This window comes from Anastrepha obliqua, chromosome 1, assembly GCF_027943255.1.
Source record: "Anastrepha obliqua isolate idAnaObli1 chromosome 1, idAnaObli1_1.0, whole genome shotgun sequence".
Classification (NCBI taxonomy): domain Eukaryota; kingdom Metazoa; phylum Arthropoda; class Insecta; order Diptera; family Tephritidae; genus Anastrepha; species Anastrepha obliqua.
Genome location: NC_072892.1, coordinates 23,600,779 through 23,622,319, shown reverse-complemented (window position 1 = coordinate 23,622,319; position 21,541 = coordinate 23,600,779). Strand labels below are relative to the sequence as shown.

General features: G+C 36.3%; 2 protein-coding genes across 4 annotated transcripts; one reads left to right on the top strand and one right to left on the bottom strand.

Annotated features, from left to right (window-relative positions):
* The first annotated feature begins 1,697 nt into the window (after nucleotides 1-1,697).
* On the top strand, nucleotides 1,698-3,017 carry LOC129247489 (beta-sarcoglycan). Its single transcript, XM_054886632.1, has one exon. It carries the CDS (start codon nucleotides 1,799-1,801, stop codon nucleotides 2,801-2,803), a length of 1,005 nt encoding a protein of 334 aa, XP_054742607.1. The 5' UTR covers nucleotides 1,698-1,798; the 3' UTR covers nucleotides 2,804-3,017.
* A 5,277-nt stretch (nucleotides 3,018-8,294) lies between these two features.
* On the bottom strand, nucleotides 8,295-20,465 carry LOC129240074 (uncharacterized). Of its 3 annotated transcripts, XM_054875558.1 has the most exons (15): nucleotides 20,406-20,447; nucleotides 20,084-20,219; nucleotides 19,849-20,021; nucleotides 19,357-19,791; nucleotides 18,403-19,289; nucleotides 17,549-18,352; nucleotides 16,930-17,489; nucleotides 16,691-16,865; nucleotides 14,553-15,275; nucleotides 13,296-13,436; nucleotides 10,877-13,240; nucleotides 9,682-9,829; nucleotides 9,421-9,626; nucleotides 9,129-9,366; nucleotides 8,295-9,034 (listed from the first exon to the last, which is right to left on the bottom strand). In XM_054875558.1, the coding sequence occupies exons 3-15, from the start codon at nucleotides 20,009-20,011 to the stop codon at nucleotides 8,868-8,870; spliced, it is 7,011 nt and encodes a 2,336-aa protein (XP_054731533.1). In that variant the 5' UTR covers nucleotides 20,012-20,021; nucleotides 20,084-20,219; nucleotides 20,406-20,447; the 3' UTR covers nucleotides 8,295-8,867. The 3 variants fall into 3 exon arrangements, with proteins under 3 accessions (XP_054731533.1, XP_054731524.1, XP_054731543.1); XM_054875549.1 differs by having other exon boundaries at nucleotides 20,084-20,465; XM_054875568.1 differs by having other exon boundaries at nucleotides 9,421-9,605; nucleotides 20,084-20,465.
* Nucleotides 20,466-21,541: the final 1,076 nt, after the last annotated feature.

Genomic DNA, 21,541 nt, shown 5'->3' with positions numbered 1-21,541 from the left:
GCCAGTGAAAATTAAGCTCAAAGATTCCGTTACATACATACATACATACATACATACATACATACATACATACATACAACCCGACCTAATAAAAGTGTGTTAAAACACAACTGCACTCTAAAAAGTAAACATCAACAATCCAAAAAAGCGAGCAAAACGCTTTGAAACTGTTTTCTCGCACTCATCGGCTTTGCTCTCTGCTCTTGTCGGCGCTCACTGTGTTATACACAAGCTTATTTGTATTGACTTGTATGTAACCAGTTTTATCGCACTGACAATCTCGGCTCGGCTCTCAGCGTTCACTCTGGCCGCACCCTTAGAGGGCAAACAACGGGTCTTCATTTTGCTGCCAACTGTTCAATATAATTGGCACGCGGAAAGTGCTGAGTTGTTTAAGGCAATATTCGAAGGCTTATCGATGACTTACGAAAAGTGTCTACAAAATCCAATGAATTAAAGAATAACCTGGCTTTGCAAAAGATACAAATGGATAAAGGAAAGGGTATTTTGGAAAAACTGCATACTAAGCACATCACAGGCTCGTGAGTTCATATGACCAATGCAAAACCAAATGTATGCGGTATAAAACTTTTCACGACTCAAGTACCGCCGGTCAAAATTACGCCAACTGTTATGAAGCTCAAAGGAAAAAAAAATCGGTCGAAAGTAAATGCAAAAAACTTGCACAACCATATTACGTGCACGCGTTGAGCGTTATAAAGTTTACTGGCTTTAAAGTAATAAAATAAAGGACATTTCTTTGGCAACTGAGTATGTTCAACCATCCAAAAAATTGAAAACTTCCAATGACGATGAGAGCGATAACGAAAATACCGAATATCAAATTGTCTGTTTCGATTCAACAGATCAACTACCAGCGTCTTTACAGTTGTTATAACGGGTCACTGCACTATTGGCACCCTAGTCAGTAGAATGGGTGTACCTCACAATGACAGGAATTGTGAAGATGAAGATAATATTGAGTCGGAACATCACCTCCTCTGTGAATGGTCTGCACTTCAACGAAGCCGTGCCAAATATTTTGGCGATTATTTCTTCGAATACCTGGGAAATTTGCAAAATGTCTCACTGAAGGGACTAGTTACCTTCTTAAAAAGATATAAATGGTTTAAGCAACTAGGGATGGAAATCAAATGTACCTGCATTGGACAATGGGCCTTAGGGCCACCGAGTATCTTGTCTTAGACAAGCAACCTGGCTAACCTAACTAACATAAAACATTCAGAAATATTGTAACCCCTTACAAATTTTAAAATAAAAATTAAATGAAACAAGTTATTATAATTTTTTTTTGTCTTTTAAATTTTATGGACTAATAACATGCAAAGTCTTTTTTAGTGATAACGTCGTTTGGGTGTTTGTAAAGACTGTAGATTTTTTCGTTTCAGTTGAATATAAAAAAATTGTTTATCGCGCAAATGAGCATCCGAACAATTAAGTGAGAATGAATGTAAAATGAACTTCGGTTTAATGTTATGCATTATAATGGTGCTATTTCTCCGTTCAAAGGAGTATAAATTAAAAAAAATACATAATAATAATATTAGGAATTGTATATGTTTGTTTTTCTAATTTTTCTACCTCTCCTGTTAAATCCCAATGCCAAATCTAGCCAAATCCTGCGCATGAGCACTGAAACTAAAATATTTTATTTAAGGCGATATGACACTTCTGACATTTGTTCTTCACTGCATAAAATTGTATCTATACTAGATATGTACATTTTCAATACAAATTTCCTATAATAATATAAATAATTTAGTCAAATCAATTTACAATGCACAGCTTTGGAAATACTTTTGTACGCGGACCTTCGCCTTCATACACTGATGATGCAACGTCGGAGAACGCTATGTCAGCTACGCTTCCTATGGAATCGAATCTTCATATGCAATCCAAAGTTGATAACTGTATAGAAAAGGAATTTAATTGTGGCTATGATGGCGGCAGTAACGGCGCTATTAAAAAAGGCCGCAAAACGTTTGCCTTTTGGACAATGTTCATTATACTACTGGCACTTACTATAGGCAATCTCATACTTATGCTAACGATATTTGGAGTAATGCATCTTGGTCGCGGCATTAATGGAATAGAGATAATCCCTGAACATGATTTGGTGAAGTTTTATGGTTATACTGATTTAGATCGTGTATACAGTAAACAAACTGGCCAAATCGATGGTTTTATAGATCAACCAGTTACCATTACGGCCGATGATGGTGTCTATGTACGTCTGCACAAGAACGGCCAGGCTTTCAATCGCTTGACTCTAGACAAATCCGGCATCCAATTTCAAGCAGTTAACAATTTTGAAGTTAAAGATTCGACTAGTGGCCACACTATCTTCACTTCGCATCGTCCACATTATAATATACCAACAGGTACTGGAAACTTACTTGCAAGAACTGTAAGCGCCAGCCGCATAGCGAGCCCCATCGATCGTTCACTCAATCTGGAAGCAGATTTAGGAGTTTCATTTAAAGGCTCTGAAGGGATTTCATTAGACGCAGCAAATATCTTGCTTCAGTCATTATCATATGACATGTTGGTCAATTCAACCGAAGGTTTGACCATTTTGGAGGCTGGTGCTGGTATCTATTTGGATATGGATAAAATACCTATTGTCAGTTCAGAATTCGGTTTACGCACTGGCAGTATTCAATACAAAATTTGCGTTTGCATGCCGAAGGGCAAGCTTTTTCGAATACCAGTACCACGAACACGTAGTGGGCCCAAAGTAACCTGTGCACATTTCAACGTCAAATATGATCCATGTGCTTAAATGGACGTCTGAATACATTTTTATATATTACGTATCACTTAGTGAAATCATGCGTATGTTAATATGAAATTATATATGTATATGTAGCTACTTAGTAATGTTGTCGTAAAACTAACAAACGTTGATTCATTTATCGAAATAAAACTACTCGTATTACGAGTAATACGTATACAAGTGTATGTATGTATGTACACGTATTTGCATTGTATTTAAATCTATAGTATTATTTTAAAACATGGCGCTTATTCTGACTAAACTACAATATGTACAGATATGAAATATATATCAAAAGAAAGGTTTTGATGAGCATATTTACGGAAAATTATGAAAATTAAAATTGGTTAATTTGTTCATAAAATATTTGCGTGTAAAGTTACCAAAATTTTCATATTGATAACAGCGATGTCTATGCAAAGCGGGATGACACACAAATATATGCATATATATTAGTACGTTTGCTTTGTTTAACACTCTTTCTAATGAGCACAGCATTGTATGGGCAAAGAACTCTTTAATCTTTTGCGCGATATTCACCAAAATGAGACGCCTTTTGGTGGGAAAATTATTATTCTGGGTGGAGACTTTAGGCAAGTTTTGCCTGTGGTACCGAGAAATACGCAAACTGGCATAGTTCGTAATTGTTTAAAGCGTTGCTCTTTGTGGAAATTTTTTAAATCATTTAAGGGGGAAGTCTACTGTGAATTTTTCAATAAATCGATTTTTTTTTATTAGCTTAAAAAATACTTTGAACCCTCTTAAATAAGGTACAATATGTGTTACAGCTGGCTAAATTTTACTTCGTTGAAATTTCGACCTTTTCCCGAAGCGCTCCAAAGCGCGTACCTGCGGCACATGAAACTTTAAACGCATTTTTCTCGAAACTAAGTTTTTGTATACGGTGTACACGATATCTCGAGTTCTGATAAATGAATCAGCTTAAAAATTTAATTATATATTCTCTGTAATAGTGTCTCTCGTCTGACATAGGATTTTTTTGATATCGTTATTTGTTAAATTGTTATAAACAATAGTAACATCAATTTTAGGCAAAAAAAAGAAAAAAATTTCAAGAATTTTTTTTTCAACGCCAAAATTTTTTATCGACATAATCCTACGTCAGACGAGAGTCAATACTATGTATATGATAACAATATTTTGTTTTTTTGTTTTAGATCACCGAAACGTAAGATTTCATGTACACCGTTTAGGCACCTAAGAAAAGCGGACTTGCGCTTGCAGAAGTGCCACAGCGGCCATTTTGAATATTTTGACTTAAAATTTTTTTTTTCAAAAACTTAAATATATAATAAAGATAAGAGTTTAAATAGATTTTATGTACGAGCAATATTTTGTTAGAAATAAAATCCGGAAAATAAGCCTGTTTTTTCCCTTGTCACAGTAGACTTCCCCCTTAAGCTCACAATCAATATGCGTAGTCAAGAACCTAACTATTGTAATTTTCTTTTGCGCATAGGACACGGCGAAGGGCAAGATAATGCATCAAGAGTAAAAATTTCTGATCAAATTCTTTTAAAAAACGGAAACCTCATTGACTGGGTTTTCCAACCAAACAATGGAATAGTAGAAATCGATAATTTAAAAGGCCGAGCCATATTATGTCCAAAAAATGATCAATGTGCCATCATAAACTCGAGTATAGTCGATACGCTATCTGGTCAAGAGCGCACATATCTCAGCGTTGATACGATTGTTTCACAACGATTCCTTATGATTTAACCTTTATTTTGAAAAACAAAATTTTATGGTGTCTATAATAGTTCTCGAGATATTGCGATTTTAGTAGAAGCGCGCACCGTGAAGTTCGCGGTTACGCAGCGCGGGAGTAGAAAAACGAGCACACACCTGCAGCAGTCTGCTTCAGTCACTTCATACAGGAACATAAAACGCAGCGCGAACCGTGCGTGCGGACGCGAACCGTGCGTGCGCGCTTCCACTAAAATCGCAATATCTCGAGAACTATTATAGACACCATAAAATTTTTTTTTTCAAAATAAAGGTTAAATCATAAGGAATCGTTACGTGTATAACAGAAAATCTAAAAAACTGGCCAAATCAACTAAAAATTGATTAAAAAAAATTTTTTGACTTTTTTTGGTCAAAATTTCGAAATTTTTTTTTTAACATAATACTAATTTAAACTACTTATTTGTTTTTATATTGTCTGTAAATTGCATTGAAATCCATCCAACGGTTCAAGAAATATTGATTTTTGAAAAAAACACGGTCCCGATTTTCAACATGGCGTAGATGACTCAATTTTGAAAATTTTTCAAAATCCTTTTAGGTTCGAATGTATCTTACCTAGAACTAATATTTCCCAAAGTTTCAAAGAAATCGAAAGACCACTTGCAAATCTCATATTTTCTGACGGAGTCTTACCCATGAATAAAAATATACACTTTTCTAATCATCATAACTTTTAATATATAAAAGTGTCACATATGCTGTTTACTTTCCGTGGGAAAAAAGCCCACCCGATTTTCGGGGGTTACATACTAGTATTAATAATTAGCAAACTTGACAGCGCCTCGCTGCGGCTCAATTTGATATGAAATTAATGGAAAAGTAAATAAAATCATTCTAGTGCATAACTTTGTATGTTATCGTTCAACTAAAACTTGTCATGTTTGTAACAGGATACGATAGTCCCCATAATCTTGGAGAATGCTGCGTGTTTGACAGTCCTTGGCTGGGTAACCTTGAAAAGTACGCGCATATTCAAGAGCCTACTTAGATCACAAAATTAGTAAAAGCTATTTCAACGGGTTAAAAACTATAAAATCTTTTGGGTTTTGAGGGCCACATGCAATCTTACATATTTACCTCACAAATTTTAAGTGCTCTTTTTGCAACTCAAACGAATAAGAAAACATAGCGCACTTCTTAGGAGGTGCCCAATTTTGAAACAAATTAGATGTCGGTACTTTGGGCAATTCTACTTAGACCAAGATGAAGTTGATAATAGATTTAATAGAATTGATTCAGGCGGATGGAATCGTCTAATTTTGCTTGTCACTAGCGCTTTAAACTATAGACAGTTGATTGTAAACGAATATAATTAAGCTTTGCGCAATCGGTTTGGAACAAATTTTGTATTAAATGCCAATTTAATTGTGTTTTTTTTTGACAGATGACCATTTAGAATATTGTCGTATATTCTTTACTAAATAATCTTTAAGATTTTTATGTATGTTTCCATAATAATGAAGAATCTATATATCTGAATCCGGGCCGTTCGTAGCGTAGAATAAAAAGAGGTTGTCTGTAAAGTCGGTTTACTGACGATAGTTTAACGTGATAACGTCATAAGAAAATACTGATTGAATGGTTGCATTTTTCAAAACAAAATTTTAATTTTATTTGTTTGATAGATATTTTGTATGGATATAGAGAATGAGGTAACATTAACATAACATAATATACTTTAACATAACATAACATAACATAACATTACATAGCATAACATAACATAACATATCATAACATAACATAACATGCTGTTCAAGCAAGGTAACGACGCATTTTTTGGTGCGTGCAGCCGGCTACATAGAATTATAAGACGTTATCACGTCAAAAAATAATAATAACATTAAAACAACAGGTATTATTAACAAACTTGGTTTTATTTTAAATTCTTCAAGTGAATCAAATTAATAATAATCAATAAGAAGGCATATGCAAATACAAATACGTGAATTTATATATGTACATATGCGCATATACATACATATATACGCTCACTTAAGTAGGAGAGAGCAAGATGTCGAACGTTGCCGTTCGTTTGCTTTGTCGTTCGTTCCGCGCTTTCGCTTGCAGTTCATTCAATGCAATGAGCAAGGTAACACTAATGAGCAAGGTAACGACATATAAGCAAGGTAACACTAATCAGCAAGGTAACGACACATTTTTTCGTGCGTGCAGCCTGTTAAATCGAATTATAAGACGTTATCACGTCAAAATATGCCAACTAAAAATATTTTTATTCATGAAGCTATGCTTTGCATTTGGGCCAAATCGAACCTTAAATACATTCCCACGACAGTCAGTTCTACGTAACCAGAACGACCCGGATTTATATCCGGCCAAGGACTGTAACTTGAGCAGCATTCCCCGTATATGTGTATGGGGAATGTTTATGTGCTACAACAACAACAAAAAGTTTTAGAGATATTTCGATCCTAACGTCACTTATCGAGTAGATTTGGAGCAAAATACTTCCCGTCCAGTAGCTAATATGTGTTTCCTGTTTGAGTCAAACCAGACTATAAATTCATTCCCATGGCAGCTGGTTCTATGTTACCGGAATGACTCGGGTTTTTCCCGACAAAGGGCTGCGGCTCCAGTAAATTAGCTCAGTCTAGTGCACCGATTTTGAGAGATATATTTCTAATTGGCTTAAAGACAAACTTATCCTGCGAGTTTGCATTCAATTGGCTGGCTACATTTTTAGTTCACCAGCCACAAACACACACTTAAAAATGGCTAAATTTGTATAGTACATAAAATTTTGGGTCAGTCACAAAATGGCTCACCGATTAAAAGGTTGTTTAGATCTATCGCGTATAATAAAAATAAACAATTACATATAAATGAAAATCAATCTATCTAAAGAAACTGCAACGAATTAAAAAAACAAAAACTTCCGCTTAAATGAATATATTGGGTTGGGGAATAAGTTCGTAGCCTTTTTACTGAAGACTTTTAAACAAAAAAAAAAAAAAAGTAATTATATCAATAAGTTAATAAATTATAATATATTCGCCTCCAAGATAACATAAAAACATACGAAATTTAATTAACTAATAAAAAGGCAATACACTAAAAGAAATTTAAAGCCATCGATAAAAACAAAAATTATTCAACATAATTTAAAAATAAAACGATAGAAATCATAAAAACCTGGAAGCTGCCTTAATAACGGTAGTCTGTAGTTTTATGCAGTCTGTAGAATACAGTTTGAACTCGCAAACGGTGGAATACTCTGGCGTGTTGTGGATTTTCATCCCGACACTTCAATTAAGATTAAATAAAAAAATAAGATTTTGGCGTTTCCAGTGTGCTTGACATACCGGAAGTATACCCTGGATTTCGATTCCCAAACCCGACATAATATTATGAAAACATTTTATATTGGTGGGTTATGAAAAATCCAACTCTGCAATGAAACAGCTTCTCCACAATTTACTATTCGGCAACAGAATTACCTGGCTCTTCATATGTTTAGAGACCGACTGCCACTTCTACCTAACACGAGCACACCACAGATTTGAGAGGCTTCTCCCAAACATCTTTCAAGAATGTATCAACTCATTTAAGATTTTTTGTTTGTGTATTTCTAAATTTCGCATAGTTCTACATCACACAGGCGAATTATGCACTAGAAACTATATTTGTATATAATTTAAAATTGTGAGCCAACAAAAAACGTGTACTGCAAATAAGAAATTGTTTTTTTTATTTACCTTTGAGCTTTTGCATTTACTTTATTTATATTTTACAAGCAGTGTTTCTATTATACAACTACAAATGAATTATTATTAGAGCATAAGTAAGAACATATATAATATAAAATTTCATATAATCTACACACGTTTATCTGTGAAGTGCCCGAACTTTGCACTATTGGTACTAAATAGTACCCAGTTCCTTTGAAAGCAACCTTAACGAAAGCTCTAAACCAGAAGGTGATAACAAAGATGCATCTATTTGCATGGAATCTTAGGACCTCAGGTCCTATCCGTCCTCCTTTATTTTTGTCATCGCATGTTAATTACTTTTGCTTGGTGAAATAACAATTTACGACAACCCTGTGTAATTAAATGATTAGCAATTGAGAATGGTGTAAATTCTTAAGTCCACAAATGAATAGCTGGTGATTTTCATATACATACAAGTATGAGTAATGCATAATTTAACGCAATTATCCTAATGACTAATTTGATAATTCGAATAAATGTACATAAAATAAAAAGGTGATCATTAAACACGCATGAGCTGCTTTCATCATTCATGAGGGCAAGTGCAATTATGTGTGTTTCATAATTCAAACGCCAGGTGGTGGTGGCTCCTCAAAATGCGTTTTTATTTCTGTGCAAGATGGCAGAGATTTTTGAGCCGGCGGAGTATCTATCATATCGTCAGGAACCATGCTTAGCAGTTCTGCTTCGCTTAACTGAGCTAAACGACTGGTTGATTTAGCCGTCGGTTTTGCTGAAAATATGATTAAAGATATGAATTAAACTTTTTGGAAAAAAAAAATATGAGAAAAATTGAATCTTAATTTAAAAATTTAAAATATTCTTACTGCTTTTTTCAAAAGAAACCAACTCAGGGTTGTATTCCTCATCCTCAACCGAATTACTACGAGTTTTTGTTGTAGCGTGAGTAACGGATGATTGAGACTTGATTGAAGTTGTAGAGAATTGCATTTGCCCAGCTTCCGGCTTGCCCTTTATGCTAGCAAGTATTTGCGAAAGATTTGAAGGTATCGATATATTTGCCAAAACTGCGGAAGTCTTAGATGATGATGTAGTTGCAAAACACTAAAAAATGGGGAAATGTATACTTTAACTTAATTGTTTCATTTCTCATCCTACCGTTGATTCCACATTCAGCAATCCAGCTATCTCCTTTTCTTGTGCAGCAATTTGTCGATTTAGTTCTTCCATTTTGCGTTTTAGATCATCGTCATCGGATCTTGCAGCCATTTTCGACGTTATGGGAGTATCATCTTCAGAACTTCCTCCAGGTGAATATGGCTCATCAGCATCATCTGTTGCAGCTGTTGATGGTATTGTAGATGCTAACGATAAGATAAACTTTGGTATATCATTTTACTGAATTTTCGACTTTCATACCTTTGTGTGACTTTGTAGTGATTGGTGCTTTTATTATAGCATCTACGTCAATTTCATCAACTTTTGGTGTGGATGCATGCATACGCCGCTTTCTTTTCGGACTTCCAGGCGGCGTAAAACTGTCGGTGTCAGTTCCACGGCGATAGGACTGAGAAAAATAAACAAGATTATTGGAAAAATTTGGAATTTATGCTACACGATTCTCAATTGCTTTTGATATTTTCGTAGACGTTATTCAAAAGGATTGTATATTATTGCCCTTGCCCTAGCATTAAAATATAACCCATACATTTCGGGAGATGCTGCAGGAATGGCAGTCCAATTTTGGCAACATAAGCTTTTACTCAACATACACATAGACGCAGAAATAGCACGAGATTAAGCAGTAAAATAAATAATTGAATAATTGGCTAGGTGCTTGACTGAGCTTCTCCTATTTGTAGCGCGCGTTTTGTGACTGTTCTACAAAATGGAGGGATCTACAGTTTTAAAACGACTCCGAACATCAAATAGAGAAAGAGATTAAGCAGTAATTCCTGGTACAAAACCAAAATTATGTAGGTTATAGAGATCATAACGAATGGTATTAAACGCTTGCTTTAGTAAGAATATTTTTGAGAAAATTTGCATATCCAAAAGTTTACGCCATCACGGATATACTAAAAGTTCCAAAATTCCTAAAATTAATTTGAGTACTCTTGGCTAAAAACCAAACAAATCGAACAATAAAATAACGTTCCCACGACAGTCGGTTCTACGTAACCGGAACGACTCGAATTTGTATCCGGCCAAGGACTGTCTCTTCAGCAGCACTCCCCGTATATGTGTATGGGGAATGTTTATGCTGCTACAACAACAACAACAACAACCATAAAATATAAAAAAAAAAGTGTCTCATGCGCCTTAACTTTTTTTCCAATGGTTGAAGAGACTTACAATTTTTTTGACGTCTCTGAACTGTAAATGGGTTTTATGGCGAAATGCCGGCAGAGGTTTGTTATTATCTGACGAAATTTAACATGAATATAATAAATATTTTACATGTTTCACTACTTCTTTACATATTTTTCTAGTTTGGTTATACCTAATCTAAGTGTTGGAAAGAAACTTAAGTGCAAATGTCTTTTTGCATTGAGTATAAAAAATCCTGTAATCAAGAAATATTCCACAAAATAATTATGAAATGCTTTATTACTTTTGAGTTTGATGAGGATGTCGAAATAATTTGCACAGCCGAGTGACGTTTTCCAATGATTCTCACTAAAACACCGACCAATATATCCGGCCTGTAAGGATCTTCATAGAATTCTATTTTTTCAGCTGGTAACAACACTGAAGGCATTGTCTTTCCCGCTCCCAATGGATATATGTAGAAATCCTTAATCTGTGGCGATACAGTGTTTATAACACCCAAACGATTTCTATTTTCAAGATATTGAAATAAAACTTTGTAAGCTGCAGTTTCTGACTCCGTAGCAGGAATAAGACGTATAATGACGATCTCCTTGTTAGGACTTCTCTTGATTTTCGATATATATTCCCAAACAGTGTCAGGCCCAATGCGACCAACCACATCTAATTCTTCGGGTAATAAGGCTCCAAGATTTTGCGAATTCCCTACAACTGCTTGTAGAACAATCTGGAACGTTGCAACGTCTACCATATTAATGTTGCCACTCCAAATGCCAGAAGTAGATACATTTCCACTCATTGTTGGAGAGTCAGCATCGGCATAACGTATGTATGGATCTTGTGGTGGTGTAGCTATGGATACGGTACTGGTTGGCTCTTGATCATCAGTTGTGCTTCCACTGGAAAATGAGTGATTGTGTTCAGACACAAATTGAATTACTGACGATGTAGGGAGAGGAGGTGTGGTGGCTTGTCTGCTAGAATCCTTCTTTAGCTTTTCTCTTTCTTTCTCCTTTAATTTTTCTTTTTCACTTATTAAATTTGCCGCCTCCTCTACCGTTTTGGTAGATTCTAGTATTTGATCTACTAAACTGTAAGCTTCAATTGGTTTTAAAGTAGTTGCGGGTTTTATGCTACTTTTGTCTTTACCGCTGCTAATTACGTTATTCTTATTGGAGTTTCCAACCAATGGTATATTTGAAGTTGCAGTTTTATCAATCAATTTACTATCAAATTCATCTTTTTGTTGTCGAGTATCACGATCACGATCGCGTTCACGTTCTTTCTCTTTAAACTTATCTTTCTCGCGCTCCCGGTCCTCTCTCTCTCGTTTTTCCTCCTTGTGGCAACTTTTGTGCCGTTTCTCTCGGCTCCGACTGCGACTTCGAGTGTGGCTTCTACTACGTTTCCTTGATCTTGTTTTATCTCTATGGCGGTCTTTGCTTTTTCGCTGCTTTTCGCGACTGTGATCGCTATCGTGAGAACGTGCACGCGCATGATAGTGTTCACGATCTCGACCGTGTTCACGGTTACGTTCCCTCTCACAGTCCCGATCCCGGTCACGTTCCCTATCCTTCTCCTTCGAGTGATTCTTTTGTTTTTCCTCATCCAAACGACTTGCATCACTTTGTGAGTGGTCAAAGGACAAAGAGATTGCTCCCATATCAGCTTTGGCTCTTTCACCTACAGAACTGCTACTACTCACAACGGAGCTATTTAGCACAGACACCACATCTTCAACGGGAATGGTTACATCCAAATTAACACAATCCTCTAGTTTGCCCTCTATGACTTCCTCTCCTTTGTGTGTTTTTAAAACGTAATTTTTAGCGCAAGAAAGCAAGTCAAGTTCTGATTTCTTTATCATTTCTAATTGATGTTTGGCTTCGTTTTCGCGCCATTTTGCCAATTCTTGGCTCGCCAACTCCTCCGGTGACATTCGTACTAATTGCTTGGGCTGTATTATTTTTGTACAGATCTTCGCAAAAAGGGTGTGATTCTTTCTATCCTTAATGTTGAACATTAGCGAACGATATTTAGCCCTGTATCGAGATCCGGTGTCTCGACTGAAGTATTCGTACATTTCAGCTTCTGTTTCAAAAACAAATTTCTCTATCTCCTCTATACTTAGTTTTGGCAAATTGCTGTCATTTTCACTTTCAGATTCATTCATTCGTTGCAACAATTGTTCTTTTAGAGTTCGGCGAACATTCAAGCGAATAGGTTCCGAATTAGTGCTTACAGATGCCACAGTATCAGAATGCTTTTTGACGACGGTTTCAACTGATGGTCGCTGTTTTGATGATTTTTCCTTTCTTTCCTTTGTATCTTCTTTTGAATCGCTACGTGGGACCTTATCTGGTTTAATAGAAACTTGTTGTGGATACTTTTGTAGTTGCTTGGGTGTACCAGGTCGAGGACTATTTGGAGCTGTTTTCACTATTTGTTCAATGAAGAGTTTTGCCGGCTTTTGCATTTGTGCGGTGATCTCACATTCCTTTTGCGACTGGGCTGTTTTGGCAATAGGTGTAACATGAGGAGTTATTTGCGCAATCTGTGCACTTTGTGGTGATTGTGGGATATGTTTGCCCACAGTAGAATTTATTACAGGAGATAATAGTGGGGGAAGCCGCTGCTTTTGTTTCTTCTGAAATTAATATTAAGTGTATTATTAAAACATACTTAAATTTTGTATAACTTACTTCAATTTCTTGAGCTTGGGAACTTCCTGGTTGCACTACCTCAAATGTTTGGTTTTCTTGAAGCCATTTCTTAAGATTGAGAGTTGTAGGTGCATTGCTCCCAGTTAGTACACGTCCACTTTTTCGGTCAATCACATGCACCTGCGGGTGTATCAAATATATTTAATATTTTTAAAAATTGTTCAAAAGCTGCCAACTCAGAAATTGAATAAATCAGAATTATAAATAAGAAAAATGTATAGCAAAAGTAAGAGAAATACAGCGGTAATCATGTAGATTTTGAATTCTGCGCAAGAACAGGATATTTCAAATTCTTTGAATGTTACCGACTTCAATACCACGTAAGCCTTACGGCCCGGCCCGAACTTTATATCCCCGTGCACATTTTAGCAAAGTTTAGTTCGAACTCTTAGACAATTAGATAGTTTGCAACTTCAGACGGACGGACAGAAATTTAAACTTAACATAAGAGTGAGCACGCTTTTTACCCAATCTCAAAAATACGAGTTGCACCCAAATGAGGAGGCGGAGAGTAATACCTGGACCAAGATGGGTGTGGACCCCCTTTTTCAAATTTTTTTCTCCTATTTTTTGGGGGTTTATCTTCTTCTTCTTTAACGACTCAATTTCGAATCATTTCAATTGGACTTAATTATCATAATTTAAGCGGATTAGGGGAATTTTAGATGATGATGAGTTATTATCTATTGCGAATGAAAAATAATGAAACTTTTAAAGAGAAGAACAAGAAAGGCCAGACCCGCGTGCCCAGTCGAAGGTTTTAAAATAGGTGTCCAACGGAGGGTTAATTGTTTTGACATATCTGCGCAATTTGAGAAATTGCAATTCAATTTTTTTTTAATTAATAATTATTTCTTAGTACCAGAGCAGCTAACATCCGTACTTGTTGCATTCAATCTTTACTGACAAAACTATTCAACAGGCAAATCAGCTGTTCACTAATCCGCGTATCAACTGTCTGTCACACTGCAATTTTAATCATAATTAACTGCGCCGGTAATTCCGATTACCGTTGCCGTGTTCGTGCTATACGCGATTTTGTCGGAGTTTAACAAAGCGCGGCAGTCGCTTCATTCCCCGCAGCTAAAGAGTGATGCTTACGCGGGGATTATCAAATAAGATTGGTGAACAAAATTATACCCTTGTACACCAGGATCTGTTTAATATAGTCAATAAGAAGTCACATGAATTAAGATGCTAAAAATTATAAAAAGAGTAAACAAAATATTATATTACCCGTTCAACTTTCGGCTTTCGGTCTGCCATAGAAAGGATATCCTCAAATAGACCTTTTGCTTTCTTTTTCTTTAAGGCAGCTTCCTCATTGCTGCTAGAAGCAACTGTTGGCTCTGGAAACTTGGCTGCTGCAGAAGCTGCTGCAAATACATTGAGAGCATTCTGTGCATGCTTTCGAATACAGTCATCACTGCAATATATTGAATTTTGTCGCGCCATTTTCTTGCACACAATGCAGAAAGTATGCGGGTCAGTTGACATTGATTCGGTTGTTGCCGACTTTTGAAAATCTCTCTGCGTTTGCTGTAGACTGCTCACAGGTTGAATTGCTAAAGGTGATTTTGTGGAATCATGCTTCGGTTCCTGCTGTGAAAAGGGAATTTGTTTCTTAGTTTGTGAAATTGGCGTATTTAATCCTTTGCGCTTTGCATTCGAAGCCTGTTTCTTCTTCAGGGAACTCGTTGCTGCTTTTGCTGCTGCCACGCCCTTCTTTAATGATAGTTTAATAGGGGGGACTTGTTCTGACTGAGTTTTTGGTGTCTCAATCGTTTGTTTAGTTTCCATCCAATTTGACTTTTCAATAGATGAAGCAGTGATGTTTGCGCAGCTGGTATCTAAAGATGAGTTTGTCGTTTCTTCATTTCTGGCATCAACTTCCAATTGTTCGTGCTTTTCAGTAGATGAAACCTTTGGAAAGAGCATGTCAGTGATTTTTCTTTGCTTCTGTAAATAGAAAACAAAATTTCTTTTTTATAAAATTCAATATCATTAGCTAAGACACAAGTTTACTAGATATCCTGGTGACATAGGAAATCATTTATTATGGAGGGATCTACAATTTTAAGCCTACTTCGAACGGCAAATATTTTTTATGAGGTGCTTTTTCATGGTAGAAATACATTCGGAGGTGTGTCATTGCCTGTCCAGGAGCGACCGCTATTATTTTGGTGTTTGATGAATGGAGATTCAAACGCACTCTCGAATGGTAGTCACGCACTAATCCATTCGGCTACGGCGACCTCTGTGTCATTAGTGAAATAAATGTGTAAGATTTTTATCTTTTATTTTCTCACTTATTAAAAACAATTAAAGTTAAGAAGCAAGCAACGGCAACTTTGTACTTAACCTCTAATTTAAACAGTGAAATAGGGAATCAAAACATAAACACAGTGTGTAAAATCCAAAATTCACTGAACGAGTCAATGATAACTCCGGTCCAATTTAGGCCTATTAAGACATGAAAAACTATTGAAAATATTTTGGAAAGCGTGGTGAAACAGCACTGACGTTCCTACGACAGTCGGTTCTACGTTACCGGAACGACCCGGACTTATATCCAGCCAAGGACTGCCACTCTAGCAGAATTCCCCGTATATGCATGGGAAATGTTTATGCTGCTACAACAACAACAACCTATAGAATATTTGGAAGTTAATGAACTTTTCTCGAAAATCCAATCGGAGTTTCGCAAACAACATTATGGTGGTTTTTTTTTTAAGATTTTAAGAAAGCCTTTGAGATAATTGATAGAGATTTCGTTACAAAAAAAGTACAAATATGGGATTCAAGACGTGGTACTAGAATGGTTTAAGTCATACTTAGAAAATAGACACCAAAGAACGAAAGTAAATGGTAAGATATCGGAATGTGGAAAGACTAAAAAAGGAGTACAACAGGGACCTATGCAATTTACTTTTCTATATAAATGACTTGGAAATGGTTATAAGGAAATGTAAAATAACACTAATATGCTGATTTATGGTTAAGGAGAAATAATGTAAAAATAAAATATTAGCTCATATAGGCGAGGTTGCTAAAGGGTTAAAAATGAACAAAGTTAAATTAAATGAAAAAAAAGACAAAAATGGTAGAAACTAGCATTAGTGGACCATTTGAATTACAAAAAAAAAAAAAATTAACACAATCAAATATTTAGGAGCAATTATTATTGCAGGGAGATTGCAATGAAATTAGCACACTTTAGAAGAATTGGTAATAAAATAGATATAATGCCAGCAATAAAAATATATAATCTCATCATTAAACCTCACTTTGAAAAGCGTTCCACAACCAAAAATATTAAATATTAATATTAAATATTAATAATAAATAAATAATAAAAAAATATCGGTTCAAACCTTTTCCTCTTGTAGTTTTACACATTTAGGGCAGGTCCAATCAACGCCTCTCTGCTCCATATCTATTCCCATCGCTTTTGTGATGCTCACACAAGTACCATGGAACCAATCTTCACAAACATCGCAGCAAATCATAAATCTGTTGTTATGCGGCTGTCGGCATATGCACCAAAGCCTGATAAATATGTTAGTATTCGGATAAGTTACTTCATTTACATTTTTTACTGTAATACACGAACCTATTTGGATCATCGTCATCTTCTTGAGAACCAGAAGCTTCTTCTTCCGCTCCAGATTTACCCGCAATAGTTTTGGCCGCTGCACTTTTCTTTGCAGAAGCTGTGGATTTTTTAGTCTTGCTGGAAACTGTGCCAGCAGTTCCAGACTCTTTTGAAACCCGTCGTTTATTTGTCGTTTCGGGTTTCTTCTCAATAGTCGCTGGAGGTATGTGCTCAAAAATGGTAATTGAAGAATTAGATTGCAGGGAACCATCCATGGACGACTCATTCAAAATCGTACTTGAGTTTGCACACACACCATGAATTGCTGTCACGGGCTGATTTTGAGCCCTGCGCTTTGCACGAGTAGTTGGTGCTTCAATTGGAGGCAACGTGATAACTCGGCCATTTCCCCGCACAATTTGAATAGGCTCTTTACGAACCGCCGGTGGCGGTGCTGTCTTCAAAGTTTGAATATTAGTCACACGAACAGCGTGACTGACTGTACTGCTGGGTGCCGACGAAACCGATGGTATGTTAGATATAGCCATTTCAATAATGCTCTTAGGTTGATTCGTTTCCTGTGTAAATTATGTGTATATTTTATACAATATGTGTGATAGGACTGAAAAGAAATTACCAGAGGACCAAAAGATTCAGATGTGTGTGATTGAACTGTAGAAGACGCAACAGATCTGGTCGACGTAGCAGACACGGAACCAGCACACGGAATTCCTTCGTTATGATCTCCACCGAACACTTGCTTTTCAACAGCCTCTTGTAGCGTTTCATCATCTTCAATAAGATCCACAACATGCTGCAGTAAATCGTCAGGGAAATCATCGGGTGTTTCTAATAGAGGCGCGTTAGAGATGTCAATATCATCTACATTGGTTTCTGCAGACGAGCCAAAATTGGTGAGATTGTTGTCCATTTTAGTTTGTGGGCCATTTGATTCCAGCGTATGTTCGGCATTCTCTAACATTTTAACCAATTTTGGTATGTTTTCATTTGACTTTGAGGCCTCCACAGCGGCAGTTTTTTGCATTTCGCCTTTTACAATAGAAACGATGAGATCAAATTGCTCTGCAGCTAACTCTGAAGAACTTTGTTCCTTTTGCACGCACTGTATTGCAGATATATTTGATGGGAGAGTATCGGGATGACCACTTGATTGTGCTTCCATGGAGATGTTACTTTTTGCTGCTAATTCGGACGAGCTTTGGTGGGTTTGAATTGAAATTTGAGCAGGCAGCTTGTTCTTTGCAGCAGTTTCAACTCCTAATGGCATAAATCCTTTTGAAGGCGATGGGACAACCATCAACTGTGTATTCTTGGTGCTACTCGTCGGAGTACTGGGAGCAGTTCTGGTTGGTATTTGCTTATCCGTTTGGGCAAGCAATTCACCTATTTCTGTGAATCCTCTTTTTGGGCTAGCCATAACCTGTAATTAAAAATGTTTTACTATGTTTCATAAATTCTCCTTTCCATTACCTTATTTATAACAATTTCTTTTACAGATTGTGGTGATGTTAGCAACTGTTTGCGAACGTTTGGTACCTTTTGCACACCGACTTCTATGATAGGCCCTCTACGAATGACATTTGGCATTGCTTGTGGTCGTGGCACAGGATTTAAAGCATTATCTTCTATTTGTGCTGTTACGGGTCGTTTCGGAATGGGAGGTAGAGCAGCAACAGCGTCTGAAAGCAATTTTTGTACTGCAATAGGGGCGCAACCAGCTGTTTTTAAAGGTGTCCCTATTTTGCATGAACGGATGGAAATATTGCCAGTAACTGGTCGTATGTTTTTATTACGTTGATCATCGTCGTCTTGTGGTTGTGAGAGACGCTTAACACATACTTTTCCAGCAGACAATCGTTTTGCTTTAGATACAAGATCTTTTTTCTTGCGACCTTTCCTATTGTTAACGTTGAAGTCTAAGTCACTATCGCGATCATTATCGGTATCCCCAGATTCTTCACTGAGTATGTCAATGTCAGATTCTGCTGTTGAGCTATGTGCTTCAGTGTCACCTTCTACAAGTCCATCTGTATCGCCTTGTTTGTGGGGCAATGAAGGTATTTTATTCAAGACTTTTATATTTTGGTCTTTCACAGAATGCAGTGTGGACTGTTCAGCGAAGTCATTGGCAACAGGTACAACTTTCTTCTTCAGTTGTAATTGCTTCATAGTTATCGCTGTGTGTGGAATTATTTTTCGCCCGATTACTGCGTGTTTTTCTGCCTTATATTTCTCTGCAAGCTTAGCCTTCATTTGGGCTGGCGACGTAAAGGGAGTGTAACAATGATCGTTTTTAATAACATATAGTTGAAATTCATAATCAGCAGTGCGCTTAAATGTAGGTACTCCTGCAAGCTCTAGAAAAAGAACAAATAAATATTAAACTAAAGTTCATAATACACTAATTATAAAAAATAGTATTACTTAAAGCTTCTTTAACCATTTCCTTTGCAGATACTGGCGGATAAAACTCTTCTACAGTTAGACCAACAATATCTGGACGTTCCTTGCGTAGTTTATTTTGAATGTTGTGGATTTTGGTTACTGTGCGCATTTTACGCCTATTCCTTCGCGTCTTCTTACGGCATTCTGATTTCCCATTATCAGTAGAGTTTTCACCGTCACAATCACTCTTTTCATCATCCGCTGTATGAACTTCTTCACTTCCAGTATTCTCCGCACACTCATCTGTGCTAGAGCTGTTCCTATTGCTACTTCTATTTGATTCGTCGTCAGACAAACCTTCAGCTTGTCTACGCAAGAGTTCTTCCGTCCTCTCTGCTTCTTCTTCTTCATCTATCATACTAGGTGTTGGTGAAGTCAACCGTATAACACTGATTGAAGAGAGTGTTTTTTCCTCTGTAAATAAAAAACGTATTTAAAAAAACAGACTCCTTTTCTTGGACATCAACTTACCAATAAGATTCTCTATTCCTCGCTGATCAAAGTTGACACCTTTTTTTCCATACACCACAACCAAGTTCGAGTTAGGTGAACCTGAAACAGCAACATCATTTTCAGATCCTACGCCGCTCGTTAAGGGCTTGGCACAACTTTCAATAAATACCGAACTCGACATTGGTGCAATTCTACATTTATTGCGGTAAACAAAATATTAGATAAAGTAAAGAATAATGAACATAATACTTACTTATATCAAGTCTTCTTCAAATGTTTGTATTCATTTTTATGCCATCTTGACCGATAGGCCGAAAAGCACTGGATATAAATGCAATAAACAAAAAAATGCGAAAGCTCGAAGCAAGATAAAGTAAGAAAATTTCGGACTATAGCGAAGAATAAAATTGAAAGAAGAGAAAAAAACACTTTCAGGGCACCACAAAATATGCGAATATTTTACTTGTACCGGCTCACTTATCTTACAAATATCTAAATAAAAGTGTAAACGAGCACTAGCTATAATTTTCCGAGTCAAATTATGGTTTTAATTCCAATTATTTCATGAAAAATACCTAATTTTCTTTCTGAACACACAATCGTGGAACTCACAAACGCGCAATTTTCACCGGAGATGTAAGGAAACCAATTTGATAATGGGAAGCATACTGAAAGACCAAATTAGTGCTGCCATATGGCTTTCAAAAACAGACATATGATTCACAGTAAAAAGAATACAGAAGGTGGCGCTTTTTGAAAACCGCTACTTTTTTAATTTCGATTTGTACAAGCAGATGACGTCATCACTTTAAATAAACAAACAGCTTGGTAACATTTTAATATTTACAATTTTAAAATCAAACCAACTAATAAAAGTGAAGAGAAGCATATTAAATAGTCAGTGCAACTACTATAACAATACAACCGAATGCAGTTTTTTATGATGTTTTGCCGATGACGCCATGGCAAGAAAGTGTGTAGTGCATGTGTATGTATAAATTCTTGTGTGTTGGCAGCCTCCAAGCCTTTGGCTTACTCTTTCTCTTCACAAACAACTAATTTATCTTCGTGTTGTTTGTTTATATGATTCGTCGACGTCATAGTTATTTCCGTCGGTGCAATCTTGTATTCTATCATTCTTGAGTGACAGCGGTTTCTTTACAACAAAGATTGGCAAAAACTAAAAAGAGGTTGTCTGTAAAATCCGTTTACTGACGATAGTTTAACGTGACAACGTCATAAGAAAATACTGATGTAATGGTTGCAATTTTCAAAACAAAATTTTAATTTCATTTGTTTGATAGATATTTTGTATGGATATAGAGAAGGAGGTAAATGGAATTGCAATGGAATGGGTCAAGTTACATTTGCACAAACGTGAAAAATGACGAAACATTTATCAAATTCATGAAAGATATCTTCAATTTCGATTGTGCATCAGACGTTAATAAGTCAACAACACTAAGAGGCACCATCATCGATTTGCCTTTTTCAAGACACTTTACACTCGAAACACTCCCTTTCGTTTCCTACTTTTTCTATCATCGTCCTATTCTCAACAGAGAAATGGTTCATTACCATGCACACAGGAAGAAGGCATACGCAAATACAAGTATGTGAATTTATATACCTACATATGCGCATATACATACATATATATGCTCACTCAAGTAGGACAGAGCCAGATGTCGAACGGTGCCGAACGCGGGGG